This window comes from Heterocephalus glaber, unplaced genomic scaffold (genome assembly GCF_053883595.1).
Source record: "Heterocephalus glaber isolate CG9 unplaced genomic scaffold, H.glaber_assembly_v1.0 deba00001555, whole genome shotgun sequence".
NCBI lineage: Eukaryota > Metazoa > Chordata > Mammalia > Rodentia > Bathyergidae > Heterocephalus > Heterocephalus glaber.
This window is the reverse complement of record NW_028258346.1, coordinates 16,517,326-16,538,618: the sequence shown is the minus strand read 5'-3', so window position 1 is coordinate 16,538,618 and position 21,293 is coordinate 16,517,326. Positions and strand designations below refer to the sequence as shown.

Below are 21,293 nucleotides of genomic sequence, written 5' to 3'. Positions count from 1 at the left end.
TGAATTGGCCAGAAAAATAGAGGAACATGAAAGCTTAACACTGATTTAGGGCAAAAAAAGAAAAGAAGAAGGGGGCCGGGGATGTAGCTCAGTGGTTCTGCCACCTGCCTCACAAGCACAAGGACCCGAGTTCGATCCCCGGTACCAAAAAAAAAAAGAAAAGAAAAGAAGAAGCACAAAAGAAGTGCTCGAGAAAAGGTGCTCTGAGAAGCAGTGCTCTGCAGAGGGTGTAGGCCGGCTAAAATACGACAGGAAGTACACCCTGCATAGCGCAAGACAGTGGTGGAAGGGCTGACAGTGGCCACGGGCTTTTACATCCTCTTTGTGACCTCAGCGCTAGGCTGTCCCATGAGAAAACAGCTGGATCTCGTGCCAGAGGATTGGTGCCAGGTAGAGGGCTCAGACCGATCTCTTGAGGATCCCATGCAGAAGAACCAAAGACTGTGTTTCTTGACTGGTATCAGATGAATGAGTCTCTACAACTGACGAGTCTGCCCAGTTACCCAGCTGCTTTGCCATGCCCCAATCCCCTATATCACTGTCAGCTCCCCAGGGCACCCATGACCCTTGTCCCTGTTCCTTTGTCCCAGTAGTGGGTGTTGTGTCCTCCCACAGACTTCTTCGCATCTCTCAGCTAGTGCAGTACTAAGAAGAGCTAACAGCTCAAAGCCCCGCCCTTCCTTCAGCCTTGCCCTAGATTGCAAAACACTACCTTGGCCAAAGTCACAGCCCCTTTCAGGGACGATGGGCTGCTAATGACCAGGAGACATGTGCACACACAGGCCTGGTGTCCTTGCCTCTTTGGGACAGTGCTAGCTAAAGGGCCATCCCGGCTCCAGAGCTCCTGGTAGGACTGCATTAAGCCTTGGTTGCAATTGTGTTGTGCATCACTTCTCGCCCTGCCCAATCCTATTGCCTTACTTTCTTTGAGTCGTATGTCCCAAGGATATTTCCCAATAACCTTCTGCATATAATTGTTTCCGGTCTCTGAGTCTGTTTCCAGGGAATTTAGTCTAACACACACCTCACCATCCAACACAGCCTCTGGCACATAGCACATGCTCTGGAAGTGTTTGAGACATGTATATATGAATGAGTAAATGGTTAAGGCAAACTCTCAGAGGACCGCAGGAAACTTGTGTTACTCATGTTTCTATTTCTAGCACCTGACTGCTTGCTTGCTTCAACGGTCCTTCAAATACTCTCTTTACAGGACTAAGGAAACCATATTTTGGAAGCATATGGCTCCTTTCTTTTTCTTCAGGTGATATAAGCTAAAAGCACCAAAGGAATATAATATTACTCTGCATAATAATGAAATTCTCTGCCTTCAAAAGAAGAAAAAGTTATCTTGCAAATTACAAAGCAGTTAGAAAATACTTTGCTTTTCATTAAGGTTTAGAAAGACTGTGCTCTCCCTAAGGGTTAAAATATCTTTAGAATAACCAGTCAAATAGTACAACTGTAGGGTAACTTCCAAAGAGGTCTGCCTTGGAGACACCTAAAGACATTTCACGGCTGGCATCACCAAGACTGTTCCTCTGGTGCGACTCTCCAGGGCTTGGGGTATAAAAAGGAGTCCAAATCAAATTCACAGGATGATACAAAGGACTCAAAGACCTGGCCTTGGAGGGCATCTCAATGAGGGGAGTCATGATGGTATTGGAATGACCCAGTGTGTAGGTGTTGAGCTTTTCCAGAATGAATGAATGAATGGAATTTCACTGGGGAATCTAGAAGATAAGGTTGTCTCAGACCAAGGCACAAAAGCTGGAATAGGGAAGTCAGGTTTGCAAGTGGATGTGCTCAGAGAAGACCCACCCAGTGAAGGGTTGACTTCTTACTTGTCACAGTCAGACAGACACACAGACACAGTTTTTGGACCCTGAAGAAATTATGTTAGTTTGTGGCTTTATCATTTTCCATCCTGTGGGTTAATGCTCTCTTAAAACACCCAGCCCTTCAGTAAAGAAACTGATCTCAATCTCTCTCTTTCTCTCTCTCTCTCTCTCTCTCTCTCTCTCTCTCTCTCTCTCTCAGCAGAAGGAGATATTTTGATACTCTCTAAACAGAGGGTCTGGGGAGGCTGAAGTTGATGCTAAAAGAGGACAAAGCCACAGCCTATCAAGGGATGAATTTCCGGACTTTCACATGTTAGGGTGAATTACAATGAGTAGAGGACTCATCACCAGGGGAAATGTGTTAGAGAGGGGCATGGTGATAGCAAACATCTCTGTGATCTGAAACGTGCAGAGAGAAAACCTCTGGGTCTTAGCACCTCTTCCTCCCTCCCTCAGAAAGAGTCTCATTGCACATTAGCATATCAAAGTCTTCAGGAAATTCTATTAGTAAAGAAAACAACTTTTTATAGATTGTTCTTTGCCAAAACTACCTAGTGATATATACTAGACCTGTGGCACCTCCACTCGGGAAAGTAATGTAGCCATTTGAAGGTCTTATTTTAGCAATAGAGTGACAGAGCCAAAGAACACATTCGTGAAGATTTATGTGGCCACTGTACATAAGATGATTGGAAGAGAGAATGACGAGAGATGTGGCCCCGTTAGAGCAACAGCTCCAGTGCTTCAATCTCAGTCCTTATCAGGTAGAGAATGAGGACAGTGGCTGACAGGAAAGTCAAGAGAGCCACTGTTTCAGATGGAGCTGACCAACTTGTTCCCCAAGCTCTGTAATGATGGGGGGGGGGCGGGGGGAACAGGGAGGCAGAGGGCTTGTGTAATCAAAGGACTTCAGAGCACAAAATGACATGTGGGAAAATCTAATTTGGTGGCTTTCAAACTTTGATGTAGCCATAGGACCTAAATCTAAAATCCAAAATGAGAATCTAGAAAGGCTGTATTGTTGTTGTTTTAACTGAATGGTGGACAAAGAGGAGTACAAACAAAGGAATCCTGTCTTTCAACATTGGGAAATTGTGATTGGGAATGTTTAGGGAAATCTAGATCTGAAAGAAAAAATAAAGACTTCGCAATTCAAGCATTATTCAGAGGCAGAAGTATTTCACATGAGTAATTCTGGAGGCCTCCACTGGTGACAGACCATAATGAGATAGCTAAAAACTGCATTCTAGAGCAGAAGACTTGAGACCAATTTCTGCTTCCATCAAAACCCTCCACATGAGCTGGGTGTGGCAGTGCACACCTGTAATCCCTGCTCTGGGAAGCTGGGGCAGGAGGATCACAAGTTTGAGCCCAAGCTGGACATCTTAGTGAGGTACTACCTCAAAATGAAAAATATACACAAAAGGTCTGGGGATGCACTTACTGCCAAGGCCCTGGGTTCAATCTACTGTATTGCAAAACAAAACAAAAATAAACAAAAACCCACCCAAACTATAAAACCCTCCAAATGTTAACATCCAACCAACAGTTTAACTTCTCTATGCATACTTTAGTTTCCCTCTCTGAAATTTTTCATCCATAAAATGAGGACAATAATAGACTGGCACCCATTTTCCAGGGTCATTGTGAAGATTAAATGTGATATCACACCCTGAATGCTTAGCACAACACCTTATAAAAGGTAAACAATTCAGTTCACTGAGCTCATTATTTAAGAGGCCTGGGGTATGCCAAGCACCATGATGAGTACTAAGGACATAGAGTAGAACAGGGTAATATTTAAGCTTTCAAATAATAATTACTTTCATTTACTGGACTCTAAAATCTATCACAAAATTTTAAGCATGTTACCTCTTGTACCTTCTTGTAGAAGTTCAAAATAGGTCCATGCTAAGACAATGTCTTCCCAAAGCAGAGCCCCATCTGCCTCACCTGGGGAGTGGGATAGACTTGGAGTCTGGCTTCTAGCAAGTAGGCATGTGGCTCCCCCTCTTTTTCCTTGGAGTCGCCCTCTAGGCAAGCCAGCTGTCACTTCGTGAGGTCAGTCTGGTGTCTCATGATGAGGTCCATGTTGGGAGGCGACAAGGTCTCCTGCCAACAGCCCGCACTAACTCTTAAGTGTGTAGAGCCAGCTTGGAGTGGATGCCCCAACCCCAAGCTTCCTCAGATGGATGCAGCCCTGGCAGGCATCCCGCCTGTAGCCTCATGGAAGCCCCAAGCTAGAACCACCTGGATCATCTGCTCTCAAATGCTTCCAGCAACAGAAATTGTAGAGATGAGAAATATTCATTATTTCAGCTTCTAACTTTTGACTTCATTGATATTTGTATATATAAATATGATCCATATATGTGCACATATATATGTACATAATTTTCCTCAAAAAGACTCTGTAAAGGATGGAGTATTGTCCATGTTACAGATGAGAAAATCATGACCAGAGATATTATTTATTTTGTTTTAATTTGCTCTGCTAGTATAATACCACAGTGAGAGGCACATTTTACACTTAATTCTATGTTTCCAGGATCTGAGGAACTTCTATTTCATCACTGCATCTTTAAGTTGGCATCGCTAATGGAGTACATATAAGGCAGAATGCATTAGGAACCAGGGTCTTGGAGTGTCTTTGTGGTTGCATATCACTCTCTTTTTCCTGAAACTGCCCCAGGGAATCAGTGAGATGAAGGAGCCAAGGAGCCCATGGAAGAGTTGTATAACAATGCATACGAGAATGATGTGACGTTAAAGAACACACCCTGAATCACTGACAACACCTAACAGAATACTTCATTCCCAGTTAAAACCGAGGGGGCAAAACTTAGCCCATAACTTCTACTACCCCATCAGATTCCTATTTCCAGCCCTCAGGAGCCCTGAGTAAAACAGGTATCACAGAAATATGCTTTCCAAAGCCTCATTTCACACTCAGTCACCCCCAGCCAGGAAAGGCTTTCACAGTGTTGCACTGCTGATGCTGGCCTCGGCTCACCAGGCACATCGTGGGCCCTGTGTTCTTTCTCTCCCACGTGCAACCCAAATCGTCTCCCATGTCCCCTTTTACTTTTACTCCTTTGCATCTGCAGACCTTAGGATTGAGCCCTCGAGCACACCTGCAGGTTTATAAGGACAGCGATCTGTTATCCACACCTGAGCAGCCTGTGCCTGCCCTGACTGCATGCATTCTCCCAGACGTACTTCCTGCCCACTGATGGGCAGACTCACCTCACCTCTAATCACCAAAGCTCAACTCCAAGCTTCTTTTTGCAGCAGCATGATATATAGTTTTTTTTTTTCCTGCCCCACGGGGAACAAGAAAACACACAACCTTCTTAAAAGAGAAGGCTGCTGAGGTCTTTTCTATAGGACTTACCCAGTTTAAGGAGGAGAAGTACACTAGGGAGTCGTAGGCCACTCTTGCTATCAATGGGTCCAGCTCCGTGCTCTGGCTTTGGTCTGCCACTCTCCAAAACACCATCTGGTGGAAATAAAATGTGAAAACTTAGAAAGGCAGGATAGCGTGGTGGTTGAGCACATGATCTCTAGTGTCAGAAGACTTGAATGTTCCTAAAGCACTTAGAAGAGTTTCTAGCACATCGTAATCACTAAATATGCACTTGATTCATATAGTAGGCTAAATCTATTGAGCAAAATCCCCATATACTTAGAAACCTACCTCCACTCTAAGATGGAGTTTTAATTTTCTCATTTAATCCTCATAAAACTAAACAGCTTATTAAGACATTTGTGTCCAAAAGAAAAGAGCTAGAATTGTCTATCCCTACACCATTCAGAACTAGCACTTTATCATTTTTAAGGAGGAATTTTTTAAACACATACATTTGCATAAAGGTTTTCCTTGTAGTCTTTTTCCCAGCTCTCTAATTTAGGCATAGGAGGAAATTAGTCTACAAAGTTGTATACATAAAATCACAGTTCATTTCCATCCTTCATGGGCAATTTCAAGCATTTTTGAGTGCAAGACTGGCCATTTCTGATTTTTACACTACAATTTTAACTTGAGACTCTAATCCCATTTAAATTATGCCTGTTAAATTTAGCTGTGCATTAGATGTGAGTAAACTGGTTTCCTGTGTCACAGGCCTGAAAAGCTGTACTCGGTTTGGGGACCTTCTCTTCCTTAGCTCGGCACAGGGTCATTCTTTCCCAGAACTGGTGAGGACAGAACTCTGGACTCAATAGGTCTTTGGTGATAGCAATTTCCACAAGTGTACAGAACATTCCAAAGCATCTTGCCTAGGTTTTCTCATTTTTTTCTACCCAGTGTCACTCACACCAGACTCATTGCCCCATCATCTTCCTCATACCCACAAAAATGAAAATGCATTGTGAAGACTTCTGGGTGCGAGGACAGTGTTTCATCAGCTCCACTGATCCATGAGTTAAGTGGGTCCTGGATTATTCCTATTCCACATATTCTTCAGGTTATTCATATTCCTCAGTGAATCCTACAGTAAACCTACTGTGCATCTAGCACCTGCACCTTTGTAAGTATTTCCTTTGCCTTTCCTTTTTACTATCTACCAGATGTCTTCACCTGTGCTCCTCTACCCTAATCACACACACACACACACACACACACACACACACACACACACTCACGTCTTACTCCTTGAGAACATGGCTAAATCTACGCCTTTGCAAAGCCTCAGTTCTGCTGTCATCTATAGCAATGACTCTCAAATTAGAGCACAAATTAAACTCTTCCACAGGACTTGTTATATCACACATTTCTGGTCCTAACTCCTGAAGTGTCCACAGTGGGAGCCAAGAATTTTAATTTCTAACCTGGTATTGATGTGGACTGGGGTGGGTCCAGGACCCAAACTTTGAAAATTGATACTGTGGTTTATAAAGGCTGGTATCGGATTCTGGTCTGTCATGGGTTGAACTGTGTCTCCCCAAAGGACAGGTGGCATTATTAACCCCCAGCGTCTGTGACTATGACCTTATTGCAGACAGGAGTCTTCGCAGGTGTAGTCAAGTTTGGATGAGGTCATATGGATTAGGGTGCACCATAAATCCAATGATTGGTACCCTTCTAAGGAAGTCTTGGAGACAGACACACTCATGGGAAAAAGGCTACCTTGGCAGGAAGCTGAGAGAGAGATGAGAGCAGACTTTGGAGAGCTGTAGCTACAAGCCTATGAGGACCAAGGATGGGCAGCAATCACTGAGGTGGATGGGAGGGTTCTTTCCCAAGAGCCTGCAGGAGAAGTGTGGCCTGCCTAATGCCTCACTTGCAGATCTCTAGTTTCCAGGACTGTGAGAGACTAAATCTTGGTTGTATTAAGCCATTTAGCTTGTGGTACTTTTCTATGGCAGCCACAGAAAATGAATACAGTCACTGGGACCCTTGAATAATTAGCCAATTCTAAACATCTACAGCCTTAGCATGGCTTCTTCCCTAGCAGAATACATTTCCCTTTGTCTTTGCTTTGGGGTGTACATGTGACTTTCTCTGACAGGTGACCTAAGACGTGAAAGCACCCCCGTTCTGAGGCTGGCCTTAAAAGGCTCCCATGTTTCCTCTTGTATTCTTGCTCCTTTGCATTGCTATGAGAATGGTGGCCCTCCAAGTGCCTCCTCCCTTCAATCTGGCTGAGGTGATGCTAAGGTACCAGTGAGGAGCAGCATTGTCCCAGCCTCCTCAGCTTCAAGCTCAGCCAGCAAACCCTGAATGACCTAACAACCTCTGAGGAGGCTCCCTACACCTCAGATGTTCCACCACCTCTTAATATTGCAGTGTTAGGGACCAAGCTTTCCAGTGCAAGGACCCTTGGGTGACATGCTCAAAGCCACACCCAAACTACCAGCAAAAACCTTTGATCCAGACCTGGTTCTAAACACCATTGTACCCTGGTTGTGACCCGGGCAAATCTTTTCACTTCTCTGCCTTCATTGTGAAATAAGAAGCCTTTGATAAATGTATCTCTAAGTTATCTTTGAACTGATTCCAGGAATACAAATATCTACTCTTAAGAATATGGACTAAAACAAACAAAAACAAAAAATTAACTTGAAGTACCATTGGGAAAAATTAAGAGTTGCTCAGAAATAGATAATTTATTCATGAACTCTTCAGTCAGTCATTATTTATAAACCTGTAATATCTGTACTAAGTATTTACTGTGGGCCAGATAGAGTGACAGTGGCTGGGATGGCAGAAGTGAGTAAAATCAGCGTCCCCCCCTACCCCCATGGACTAAAGAGGCGTGCTGACAATATATTCCCACCAGCTTAGGAGAGTGCTGCTTAGGAAAGATTCAGAGGTCTACAGTAATGGGGAAAATTAACCTGGAACGAGAGGCCAAGTATTAGCCAGCTTTCCCAGCACGGGAAAGCACTCAGCCCCGCACAAAGTTTTATTTAACTGGCCCACATTTTCTGCCTGACACCCTCTGACTCCAAGCCAGTGACATCACGGTGGAAGGGCACGGAGGAGCACAGCTGCTCAGCTCATGGTGGCCCGGAAGCAGAGCAGGGAACAGTGCCAGAGAGGAAGGGCCAGGGACCACTGGAAGTCCCCAAGGCTACCCTCCATGACCATGCAGACACCCTGGAGTGGGCTGACTAATCTGCTAGTCCCATGAAGTTGACATACCAGGGCTGAAGGTCACACCAAGGACACCTTCAGCTGGGCTTATAGGCAGAGAACTTCACAGAGCAGCCAGGTGAGTGGATTTGAGCCCATCGTTCTGTTCACTGGAGAGAGAGATAAAGGGATCGGTGAACTTTTAGAATCGATTTAGTCAAGGGAAAATGGTAGCTTAGGCTATGTTCCCAGTAAAATCTCCCATTGAGAGCACTGTACAGTACTTTCTAAGCTCGTTCGAGGAAAGTTTCACTCTGAGTTATTTTTGCATAATTATGGTAGGATTTTTCATACCAGAGTGCATTTTTCTATAGTTTTGAAGGCCAAGTAAGTTATTCTTTCACACCTGAAGAGATAATGCATTGAGTTGGAATTTTTAAAAGTACTAGATTTGGAAGAAGAAAAGTAGTGAAGTCAGGCTCTGTTTAGTTGTATGAACTTGGACAAATCATCCAGCCCCTGATCCATGCCTCTAAAGTGGAGTAAATAGTATCTGCTCAGAGTTAAGGTAGGGATGAAGTGCAACAAGGTACATTAAAGCTCATTGTGACCTACATAGGCATTAAAAGTATAGAAAATACATTAGATGATCCTTAACAGGAAGGGGGGTGGGCAAAGAAAATAATAACATGTTCTGATTTTATTCATACATGCTTTATACATGTATTAAATATAACATGTATGTACCACCAAAATATGTGCAATCATTATGTGTTAAAATTTTTTAAATATTTTAGATGGAAATGTTGACTATTCTGATTTTGTTATTACATGCTAGATACATATATACATATATACATGTGTGGAATTTTCACACTGTGCCTGATAAACTTGTACAATTAAAATAATAAAAATAGATAAAAAATAACTTAGAAATAGAAAATAGTAACAGTAACCTGTCAGCTGCTGCATCTCTGTCTAGCAAAGAATTCTGGTCATTTTGGAGGAAGGAGCGAGAGCCCATCAAAACTTGAACATCCCCCACCTGACCTACAAAGTCTAATTGTAAAAATTAGCTGTGTCCTTTCTAGTGTTCTGTGGGTGTGTATAGAAGTCAAGTTATTATTTCCAGAGAACAGCCCTGGGCTGTCAGAGACAGTTTACAATTGGACCAGGGGCAGCAGGCAAGGGGAGACAACTCTGCTAAGAAGAGCTGCTGCAACCCTACCTGTGGACAGCAGCTGCAGAACCAGCATGTTTGTGTGTAATTGGCCATCCTGGTCTGCAATAACCTCACACGCTTTTCTATCAACAGAATCTACCGGAAGAATTGGCTAGTGTCAAGTGCTTCCCACAACGTAGCCATGTTTTCTTGTCCGAGAAGGCTCTGCACCGACCAAGTGGAGCTCATCCTGTGATTTTACTGTAGCTCAGACTTGCAGACTTGGTTCGGCCTCTGTTGTTACCAATGAGCTGAAAGTGTATCCAGGCTCTTGGGAATGGCTTTCTTGGAAGATTATGATTGTGGGGTGAGAGCAACCCTTGGGTGTCGGTTATGAACCAGGATCAGAGCACAGCACTTTTCTGTATGCTCTTGGTTACTGCTGAGCACCAATACTCTTGAGTTAATATATACATCATTCAGTTAATTGTCTTGCTGTACACCTGGGAAAACTGAAGCACAGAATCAATGACTTGACTGATAACCAACAGCTATTAAATGTCCATTAGACTTATAGCTTAGTTCTGTATGTCTATGAAGCTTGAGTACTTCAACCAAACATGGAGGCATCCACAGTTAATGTAAAAGTAGGTTTCACCCCATTTGGGATATATAGCATGAGACCTTGATTTTGAAAGTATTAGTTTGAAAGACATGCATAGGATCTCTCTAACTTATAGCAATGCAGACAACACACCACACGATTTAATCTCACACAATGTGACTAAGCAGAATCATCTACCACTCCATGGTTTTAAAACATGCTCCCTGAAGTATGCTTACTTCCTTCAATAGATGTGCCATAGAACTTGAATGGTTGCTACTTCTGCTCATGACAGCATTAGAAGGATTTTTTAAAATTTTAATAACATAGGAAATTGTTTTTGCCCAGTTTCATCCTGTTAAAAATTTTAAACTTCATAGTTTCAGCTTTTCTGGTTAGATTTACCAGCTCTCCTCTGACAGAATGGAAATACCTATCATTGGCCTATTTACTTTTGAGACTTAGGAATGTTTTCTATAGAAACTCATGAATATAACAGCCTAATTATAGCAACAAATGCAGTAAAACTTTTATAAATATTATTTTAAATGTCAGGATCTGGTGAAGCCTGCAGTCATGTCATAATAGTTCCACCTTTTAAGTCATTAAAATAATGAGATGGTCTTTTTCTTTTCTAGGCCTTTCAATGTATTCAGAAATTATTGAATCATTATATATATATATATATATATCTGATTTCTGATTCTGACATATTAAAACCCTTCGTTTTATTATTATGGGCTAACTGATCAAGTGCTTATGGAATCAAACTTGAGATCAACACTGAGATATAGATGAAGTGGTATGATACCACAGACCTGAATCCCCTCCCTACCATTTCAAAATCAAATTTCATGTTTTTGAGATGTGGAACAAATTACTTCAATTCAGTGAACCTCAATTTCTTCATCTGGAAATGGTGATGTTTGACAATGCTGTAGAGATTAAATGAGAAATAAATATATAGAAGCACTTTGTATAGAGCTTGACACTTGTAATCACTCAATAAATACTAGTTACAATAAAGTAATGATCGTAACAGCACATTACTTATTGAGTACTTATTATGTAATCACAATTATGATTGAGAATGTAAATTCCAGCATTCACAGTGCTTATATTTTAAAAGTAGTATAATAATTGTTATGGTTTATATCTAGATGTTTCCCAAAGCCTCATGGGCTCATAGATAGGACTTTGGGGAGGTGATTGAACCATGCAGGTGTGATCAACTCATTGGTGGCTTAGTCCACTGATGAGTTTATAACTAAATATGGTGTTAGGAGATGAAGCCTGGTGGGAAGAGGTGGCTCTCTGTGGGTGTGGCCCAGAAGGGTCCACCTCCTGCCCTTCTCCCTTGATCTCTTTCTGCTCTCTGCTGCCCTGCTGTGGACTGTTTCTCCTCTGCCATGCCACCTTGCCTTGGAACCAGCTGACTATGGACTGAAACCCTACAAACTGTGAGCCAAAATAAACCTCACCTCCTTAGAGTTGTGGGTGTCAGGTAGTGTGTCTCGGCAAGGAAAAAGTAACTAAGACAGTGATAAACACAGAAGTTGGCTTATGGGAGGTATGGGATAGGACTTGGACTTTGCCCTCTACTAAAGTTGGCTGTATCAGGAACTATACTTGGCTGCTAATGGAGATGAAAAATAACAGTCATTAAATAATATTAAATTTTATTTTCTCTTGTACAAAAATATTTCCAATGTATTCCATTGCTAGCTGGCCGATAACAAGTACCTTTGCTTTTTCTCTATTTTTGGTCTGCCCTTGGTAGCCCATGTCACCAACCATAAAAAATGTCAAATAGTCCAAAGTGGCTGCTGAAACTCCAACCTTCAGCACTGTGCTTAAGGAAAGAAGCTGGAGGAATGGGGAAAATGAGCCATAGTTGCTGTTTACCACTTAAAATTTTTTTTTGAAGTTTTACTAAAAAACTTACTAGATCCAGTTGGCCAAAACTTAGTCATAAGGAAGACTGGAAAATTCAGCCTTTTCATTAGAACTTCACCATCCTAAATAAAAGCAAGATTCTGCTAATAAGGAAAGGGAAGAAAGGATATGAAGAAAGAAATGCGTCGGCCCTGTTGTACTTACTGGACACACACTGACAACTCATTAACTCCTCTGTGCTTGAATTTCCTTGGGTATAAAATGAAACCATGTATTCCAGTCCCAGGAGCTGTGTTGAGGTTAAATGAGAAATGTGTGAAATGCTCACACTGTGGCTACCTGGCAGGTAGGATCAATCAATAAGTAGTCACAGTTATTATTGTGTTAATAATAGTTATTAGCGAGACTCATATTTTTTCCTTTCCCTTCTTTCCTTTCCCCTTCCCCTCCCTTCACCCCTACCTCTTTGGACTTTTTTCCTATTTCAAATTATCAATCATTCATTATAATCATTTTAATCTTTATTTACACTTTCAGTTTCTCACATTAGAGAAACTATTCAGTATTTACACATGTGTGTCCTATTTATTTCACATAAGGGTATGGCCTCAATATGCATCCATTTAGCTATAAATGTCTCTAGTTTCTCATTCGTTATGGCTGAGTAGTACTCCATTTTATTAAAAAAAACATATCTTCTTTACCCAGTTTCCAGTTGATGGGCACTTGGGCTGCTTCCAAGCTTTAGCTATTACAAACTGTGCCGCTATAAACATGGGTGGACATATATCACTGTGGTATGATTCTTTTAATTCTTTGGGGAAGATACCCAGCAGGGGAATAGCTGGATCAAATGGGACCTCTAGCCCTAGTTCTTTGAGCTATCTCCATACTGACTTCCACAGTGGTTGCACCAGTCTGCCCTCCCACCAACAATGGAGAGGGGTTCCTTTCTCTCCACACCCCCGCCAGCATTTGTTATTGGTTGATTTCTTGATAGCAGCCATTCTTTCTGGGGTGAGGTGGAATCTCAGTGTTATTTTCATCTGCATGGAAATGATGTCTATGTAATTAGGGAAGGGTGAAGGGGGTGAAGGGCGCACAGGTAATGGGGAAAAAATAAGACCTAAGATACATCATGCACAGGTACAAGCACCCGATGATAAATGTAAACATATTGTATACCTAAAATGTACCAATAAAAGAAGAATAAAAAAAATAGACAAAATACTTCATACTCCTTTAGAGCACTATATGAATATCTGGCTGAACTGGCAAAATTGGTTTATGTAGTCCAAACCATTTCATAAATGACAATAGGTATGACAAATAGACATTAGAAAAAGACCAACTTTAATATTTCAACTGCATTGTTTAAAAATGCCAAAAAACATTGTAGAAAAAAAAACCTTCATATTTTTAAAGTCAGAGTCAGGACACTGTCATACAAACTGTTGATTTCATAGTAATACCTGCACAGAATTATAATGCTATATCTCTGTTCTATTGGATATATATAAAAATTGCTCAATTCTGTAATAAAACATTTATTTTTATAAAAAATAGTTATTAGCTAGAATCTAATACACACAGAAATAATATTCTGCTAAAAATAAAGAAGTTTACACAAGAGAGTCCAATGTAGGCTGCCATATGCATAGAAGCCATAGCAGCTTTGAGCTGGGCAATTTTTCTTCCAACACCGGGAACTGAACTCAGGGCCTATAAACTGAGGTACATCCTCACTCCACCCCCACTTTGGTTTTATTTTGGGACAAAGTCCTGCTACGTTTCCTGGGGCTAGAACTTGGGATTTCCTTGTCTCAGCTTCCCAGAGTGCTGGAATTAATTATAAACTTGTGTCAACACTCCCAGCTGAGCTGGGAAGATTTGAGCATATTATTGCCCCCCTTATTACCCTTTACTGATTTCCCTTTAGAGAGGAACCCAAACCCTGCAGATGGACACAAGGCATTAGTGCTCCTGGATATTTCTCAGCCTCTTAGCATGTGCATTCCGTTCTCAGCCCTCTGTGGAGTCACGGCTTCTGCTCTCTGCCCCACCTGTGCCCTGGCCATGATGCTGCTGAGGATGCCTTAGTCTTCCTGCCTCAGGAACTGCATGCGTTTCCCTCCTCCTAGCTCAAGCATTGCGTCTTGGAGAGGCCCCCTTTGATCCTTTCTTCCTTTCTCTTTCTCTCCTTCTATCCCTGGTTATCTGGTGGAGCCTAGAAGTTCTAAGCCTTGAGTATACTTGACTGTATCCACCTGGGTTCTACAGAGAAACAGAGCCAATGGACTGCATACATATATAAAAAGAAGCGGGTCATAGGGAATGGACTCCTGAGATCAGGGAAGCCAGCAGTTCCAAGGTAAGCAGGGTGAGTCCTCAAGCTGCTGACCCTGAGGAGAAGATGGATGAGTCCTAGGCTGAGTCAGTTATGTGGTTTCCCATTGACTGATCAATATGTCAATTCCATCCAGAAACATCCTCACAAAAGCACCCAGGATGCCTGACCCTGAGCACTTAATGACAAAGTTGACACATAAAATTGACATCACACTGACCATAGCTCTTATTAGTGCTATTTAACAGTCGACTGACCTAGTCCCAACCCATCTCTTCTCTCCTCCCCTGTCCTGAGTTGGTCTCTGCTGAAGCCAAGAGCTTATCCCTGAATCCTCAGGTGCAAAAATAGTACTGAGTGAACCGTGATTGCCTAATAAATGTTTGTGGAATGAATGTGGCTGATTGAAATAAGAGAGAGGACTATCATCTATACCTAGGTGTGAACCAATGAATGTTGGGACTTGGAAAAGAAAGTAAAAGCGACATTTTGGAGCATCGAGGAAGACCAGATACTTTGTATACTACATTGTCCTTAGTAAGAATAATGTGTGCGTGGTATTAGCTATGTGCCAGGAGGCTTTCTAAAAGCATATATAATTTAACTAGCTCAGTACCTATAACAATCCTATGAGAATCTTCACAGTCAATTACAAATGTGGAAGGAAGCATGGTGAGTGACTTCAGACCCCACGTCTAAGGAGAAACACTCATGTTCCCTGTGGCCAGCTCTGAACCCGGATCTGTCTGACGCCAGGTGGTGGAGAGGATGGAGAAGCCCTCATCCAAGAGGCGGGTTGCAGGAAGATGCGATGTGACTCCATGGTCACCTGATAGAGCATATGACAGCATGTCACCTGTTCTCGCCCAGGCGTTGTGTTCTCTGTGTCTAGCAGTGTTGTGCAATACAAGCTGCAGGCTAGAATCACTGGAAGTACTAGGAAAAAAATCCCCCAGAGGGAGGGTTCTACCTCCAGAGGTTCTGATTTGCTTTGTCAGTAAATCAGATGTGTTACCAATCTCATCATTATTTTTAACCTCCTCCACCCTCAAAAACAGGGCCAGGATAACAGGACTGGACCCTTTGTACAGGACTCATCCTGTCTTCCTTTCTAGTGCTGCAGAACAAATTATCACAAAGTTAACAACCTAAAAAATACCATTTATGAGCTCACTGTTCTGCAGCTCAGCCATCTGGGAGGGCACACCTGTGTTCCCTGCTCGGGGTTCACAAGACCTACATAGGTTGTCATCTGGGTTAGATGCTTATCGGAAGTCCCTGGGGAAGAGCCCTCTTTCAGGCTCATTCAGGTTTCAAGTTATTGGCAGAATCTGGTTTTGTTTCTTTTTTTTTTTTCCTCTCTCTCTGTGTGTGTGTGTGTGTGTGTGTGTGTGTGTGTGGTACTGGGGATTGAACTGGGGGCCTTTGCACTGGGCTACGTTCCTAGCCCTTTAATAAAATTTTAAATTTTGAGACAAGGTCTCATTAAGTGGCCAAGTTGCCCAGACTGAGTCCTCATTTACAATCTTCCTGCCTCAGCTTCCCAGGGTGCTGGGATAACAACTGTAGGACCAAGGTTCCTGTGACCTCAGCAGCTGGTAGCCAGGGTCACCGCCATCTCTACACATATGACCCCTTTCATCTTCAGAGGAGTACAGAGTATTGATTCTCTCTCATGCCTAGAATCTTCTGCAGTTCTACTTTCCCTTCCCTTTTCTGCTACTAGCTGGAGAAGGTTCTCCAATTTTAAGGGCTCACATGATTAGTTTAGACCCACACGGATAATGTTCTTGTAGGATCAGTGGTGCTTTACGCCACAATGCCCACACAAGGTTTATAGTTTGAAATCTCCAGGGCTATTTCTGGAAATTCAGGCTATCAGATATCCCAAGTGCCTAAATGAGTGCCTGACACATAGTAAACCATGAAAACATCCTTGTTATATGAAAGACAATTGAACCAGGACTTTTTTTTTTTAGTACCGGGAATCGAACTCGGGACCTTGCGCTTGCAAGGCAGGCAGCAAAACTACTGAGCTAAATCCCCGGCCAAACCATGACTTTTTTATGGTAAAGGAAAATCAAGAGGAAGCACATGAAACAAGAGTGTTGATAAAGGGATCATTTATCATATTTCAGCTAAGCATTAATTACTTTAAAATGTTATTGGATGTAACATACATAAGCTTCCACAAATCATGAATAGAGCATCCACCTCAAGCCACATTCACATGCACACAGTACAGTTCACACGTTCACATGTACACCAGCCACAGGGTACACACGTGTAAACCACGTGGTGATCAAGAGCGAGACTGCAGATGTCCTCCTGGGCTCTTCCTTCCAGTCCCTAACTCTTCTGTGTGGCTTCCATTCCACAGTGAGGGGAACCACCGTCTTGATACCTAAGGCCACAACTTAGTAAATAAATGGAATCACTGTAATCTGTCCTTTCTTGTGTCTGGCCCTTTCTGTTCAACACTCTGCTGTGTGTCTCAGTAGGCAGCCTCTAAGAGCCTCCCGGTGATCTCCATCTTTTGGTATTTCTGGCCTTGTCCAATCCCCTCTTCTTGAATAACTAGCTTTAACTAACAGGATATGAGGGGTGGCACTTCTATGAGTAGATTGCAAAGGCCATGGCTCTCATCTTGGTAGCAGATATTTTGGCAACCTTTTTGGCTTGCATACTTGGATGAAGCAGGCTGCCATGCTGGGAGGCTACCGAGGCTAAGTACTGAGGGTCGCCTCCACCAAACACTCAGCAAGGAGCCGATGTCCTCAGTTCCACAGCCTGTAAGGAGCAGATTTCTGCCAGAAATCATGCAAGTTTGAAAGTTGATCTTTCCCCATTCCAGCCTGTAGATGGCTTGATGGTATCTATGCTGAAATTACTGATCCACGGAAACCGAGATAACAAATGGATATTGTCTTCAGATACTAAATTTTGGTGTAATCTGTTATCAGCAAGAAATAACTAATACACCTGTGGTTCATCTATGTTATTAAACAGTTTTAATTCATTCATTCTCACTACTTTAGAGCAGGGCTTGGCAAAAAATTTTTTTTTTTTTTCTGAAAAGAGCCGGTCAGGAAACATTTTAAGCTTTGTAGACCATGAAACAAAATTGAGGGTATTATGTAAGTACTTCTGTATAATTTCCAGGAATTATAAAATATTATACTTACACCCTAACCATTTAAAAATGTAGAAATCATCATTAGCAGATGAACCACACATAAATAGGTGGTGGGTCATATTTGTCCCACTGGCATAGCGCCCTAGCTTGTTGACCTCTGCTAAATCAGACTGTTTAGTTAAACCACAGTTCATTTATCCAATCTACCATTCATGTGTACTTGGGCTATGTCCCAACGAGGGCTATTGGAAACAATGTAGCCAAGACTATTCCTCTGCATATCTTTTGTAGAATGTGAATATACATGTTGTTTGTTTACTCCCAGAAGCAGAATTGCTAGGTTACAGGATAAGTGAATATTCAGCTTAATATGTCAAAAGGTTTTCCAAAGTGATTGCATCTACTTACATAACACCAACAATATACGAGTTCTTCCCTTTTCATAGTCTTGCTAAGAGTTGGTATTTTCTGTCTTTTTTATTTTGGCCATGTTGTTAAGAACTACATATATTTTTTCAAAGCATCCCAGATGATTCAAATTTCAGAGAGGAATGAAAACTTCTGTTTAATGGATGTTTATCTTTTATTAGGTTGAACCACATGAAGTTATTCTATTTATTGGTTTGAAAAATAGTCAAACATAGGCTATTTCATATGGTTCAAACTAATATTTCCTTCACATCTTATTTATATTTATAATGAAAATGAAATTCAATTGGCATGCTCATCTGTTGGCAAAGATATTAAAGACTTGAGCATAAAATGAAGTTTCCCATTAACAGCGGATTTCAATGACTTGTAAATTTTAATATTGTCCAGGTCCTTATTGAAAATATACCAATGGTTTCAAGACTTGCTGAAGATTAGAATATCTGTGCTTTAATCTGGGTGTTGTAGTAATACCTGTAATCCAAGCACTCTGGGTGGCTGAGGCAGTTGGATTGCAAGTTTGAGGCCAGCCCGAGCAACTTAGTGAGATCCTGCCACAAAATAAAAATTAAGAAGGAGCTGGAGATGTAGCTCATTGCAAAGGTCCTGGGTTCAATCCTCAGCACCAAAATAAATCAGTCAATAAATACCACTATAGAAATCCCCAGAGAGCCTAATTCTGTGAGACTAAGGTGGGATTTAAGGGATATGTGAATGTACAGCCAGGGTTGCGGACCACTGACATTGGCTGCCCGATGGTTTTCTTTTCCATTCATCAAACTCAAGGAAGACCTAACACTTTGACGATGTTAAATACAGGAGGTGGGAGGAAAGCACCTGAATTTCAGTTCTCTCCAGATCTCAGGATGCCTGGCTACACAGTAAGTTGGAAGATTGTTTTTCCCATGAAAATTGTATCTCTCTGGACAGGTATGTCTCTACTGTACTTAGGTTTGAAACCTCAGATTTAATTTGCACACAGTTCCATGGACTCAGAGTTAATGTATCACTGAGTGTATTTAATGGTTACATGTATTTAATTTAAAAGGTACCTATACAGAGTCATATTATCCAACAGGAAGACTAAGCACATACTTAGAGACTAAAAAAACACATATGTACTCAGAAACAAAACTTTTGTAAAGCATTTTTTTCTTATGATTGAGATAAAGTTTGTTTACATACTCATAGAAAGAATCAGATATTTGTACTTCCTTCTTCTGCAGAGTATTTTTTTTTTTTTTAAATAAAGACCTAGAAGAGGATGGACAGAAAAGTTGGGGGATAAGTGGGTGCGGTACCAGATGCATTTTTGAGCTCAAGTCCTTTCAAAGTCTAAATCCAGTCTTGAGCTCTATTTGTTCCCAAGACCATTTCAGTACCCCTACCAGTCATAACTGCACCTGTATTTCCTTATGCAGGAGCATAAAGTGTGGGAGCTTATTTTTAAACAATATTTACCTGTCTATTGCCATCCACGTGGTTCCCTTATCCTTTCTACTTACAGTGTCACCAGCACCTGAATGCAGAGCATGGTTCCGAAGTTGAAAGAACACTGGTTCATTATCAGGCCTGTTGCAGGCCAGGCAGGCTGCAACCTGCCTCCTTTAGAAGTCAGGTATTTTTCATGGTGTGACGTCCTGCAGTGGAACCCAGGCTCCTAGACTTTGCTCCTAGGGAATGTTGCCTGTTGGTGATTTCGAAGCCACTCCCTATTCACCCATTCCTATCAGTCTTTGGTCACCGAAGCCGCCGCGGAGGATCAGAAGACCGAGGTGTCTACTGGCGGAATTCTCCACAAACGCCACACGTCCCAGGGTGCCAAGGAACAAGTGTGAACAGCACCCTGAGCAGCGGGTCACTGGCCCAGATGGATGGAGGACCACAGATATCAGGGGGCTTGGATAGGTGGCCCAGGGTCCAACCTAGAGATTGCACCTCAATCCCGGGCGCTCGCAGCCTCCGGCCGCACGCGGCCAGGTGCCCGGCTGCTTCTGAGTGACAGCGAAAGTCTCACTCGCCCGCCCCACCTCTTAGCACCCAAGGAGACCGCGCAGAGCATCCTGGGAGATGTAGTCCTCACAACTGGCCGGGGCGCCCGGAGTCCCCCAGTCTCCACTCCAAATGTCCACGAGGGATTGCTTGATGTGGGCCCGAAAGCCCCCAAGCTGCTATCCGAGTGTGGTGGGGAAGTGGAGGGGGACCTGAGCTATCCCCGTGGGGCGCGACGTGGAGAGGACTACATTTCCCAGGCTGCCCCACGCTGAGAGGGACTACATCTCCCAGGCTGCCCCGCGCCGAGCCGGAGCCGCTGCTTGCCTCGCGTGACCGCGGCAGGTTGGTCCCGGAGCCCAGCAGCGCAGAATATTTAGGCGCGGGCGCGAGAAGGGGGGGCGCGCGGGCCGGAGGAGTTCCTCGGCCAAGACAATTATGCATGCGTTAGGGCACCTCTGACAGAATGGCTGTGGAAGGTAAGGGACGCTCGGGGCACGTGAAGCTCCTCTTCACTCGCGCACCCGTCCACATCCCTGACGAAGCCCAGAGACGTGGGGCGGAGAGGAGAGGGGGTAGCGGAGCCGGGGTCCCCTCTTCCTGCAGCACCCGGCACTCACCTGAGCCCGCAGGCCACGCGCCCCACTCAGACGCTCTGCAGACTGGGAGATGCGCTGGACGCCCGGCAGGAGGTGGCGAGAAGCGCGCTCCTCCTGCAACCCGATGCCCGGCTGGGGACCGCGGGAGCCCTGAGGCTGGAGCCCCAGGTGCCCTCCTGCCCCCTCCCTGCGGGCAGGCGCGGGGTCCCCCAGCTGGGGACGCGCTCTCGGCCCCGCACGTGGACGGGACCCTGGCCAGGTGCGTCATCCGGACCGTGGACCACGATTGGGTCCAGGGCCCCAGCGGCGGCGACAGCAGATGCCCAGAGGGTGACATGCCCCACACCTGCCCACGTCTGGACAGACCTCCCAGGGTTAGCACCGTCTACAGGAAGCCGGGGGCCTCGGCCAGGGGAAAAAAAGGACAGCCAACCAGTTCCACTGGGTGAACCCTATTGAAAAACCACCTTCCTCTTGGCTCACGTCATTTTGAGTTTTGGATTTGCTGTTTGGCTGTACAGCCCAGCGTCCTTTGAACTTCCTGGTTGAGAGGCGGACCAGATGATCTGTGAGGGATTCCGGGATATTTATCGCAGGTTCACCTAGTTTGGAACACAGGTTTTTCTTGCTGAGGAGTGTAGTTGCTGAGGGAGGAGGAACATGTGGGCCAGAAGGTTTCTGATGCCTGAGTTATGGTTCCCAAGGGAGCA

At 43.5% G+C, this 21,293-nt stretch overlaps 2 protein-coding genes across 31 annotated transcripts in view; one reads left to right on the top strand and one right to left on the bottom strand.

Moving 5' to 3' along the window:
* Nucleotides 1-21,260, bottom strand: part of LOC101708543 (uncharacterized) — a 77,479-nt gene extending 56,219 nt beyond the window's left edge. For 11 of the 16 annotated variants that reach the window (XM_087190725.1, XM_087190720.1, XM_087190722.1 and 8 more), the window contains exons 1-2: nucleotides 20,605-21,260; nucleotides 5,236-5,340 (exon numbers count right to left, since the gene is read on the bottom strand). In XM_087190725.1, the coding sequence (XP_087046851.1) occupies nucleotides 5,236-5,340; nucleotides 20,605-20,920 (421 nt within the window). In that variant the 5' untranslated portion in view covers nucleotides 20,921-21,260. Of the gene's footprint in view, nucleotides 1-5,235; nucleotides 5,341-8,487; nucleotides 8,589-19,453; nucleotides 20,016-20,604 lie in introns of those variants that run through there. The other 5 variants (XR_015442911.1, XR_015442910.1, XR_015442909.1 and 2 more) reach the window with 5 other exon arrangements.
* The window catches only part of Samd12 (sterile alpha motif domain containing 12), a 422,167-nt gene continuing 421,196 nt past the window's right edge, over nucleotides 20,323-21,293 (top strand). For 10 of the 15 annotated variants that reach the window (XR_002396857.2, XR_015442907.1, XM_087190712.1 and 7 more), the window contains exon 1: nucleotides 20,336-20,463. Coding sequence is in view for 5 of the 15 variants with exons in the window: in XM_087190715.1 (XP_087046841.1) it covers nucleotides 20,451-20,463 (13 nt within the window). In the remaining 10 variants the exon portion in view is untranslated. Of the gene's footprint in view, nucleotides 20,464-21,293 lie in introns of all 15 variants that reach the window. The other 5 variants (XM_087190715.1, XM_087190713.1, XM_087190717.1 and 2 more) reach the window with 1 other exon arrangement.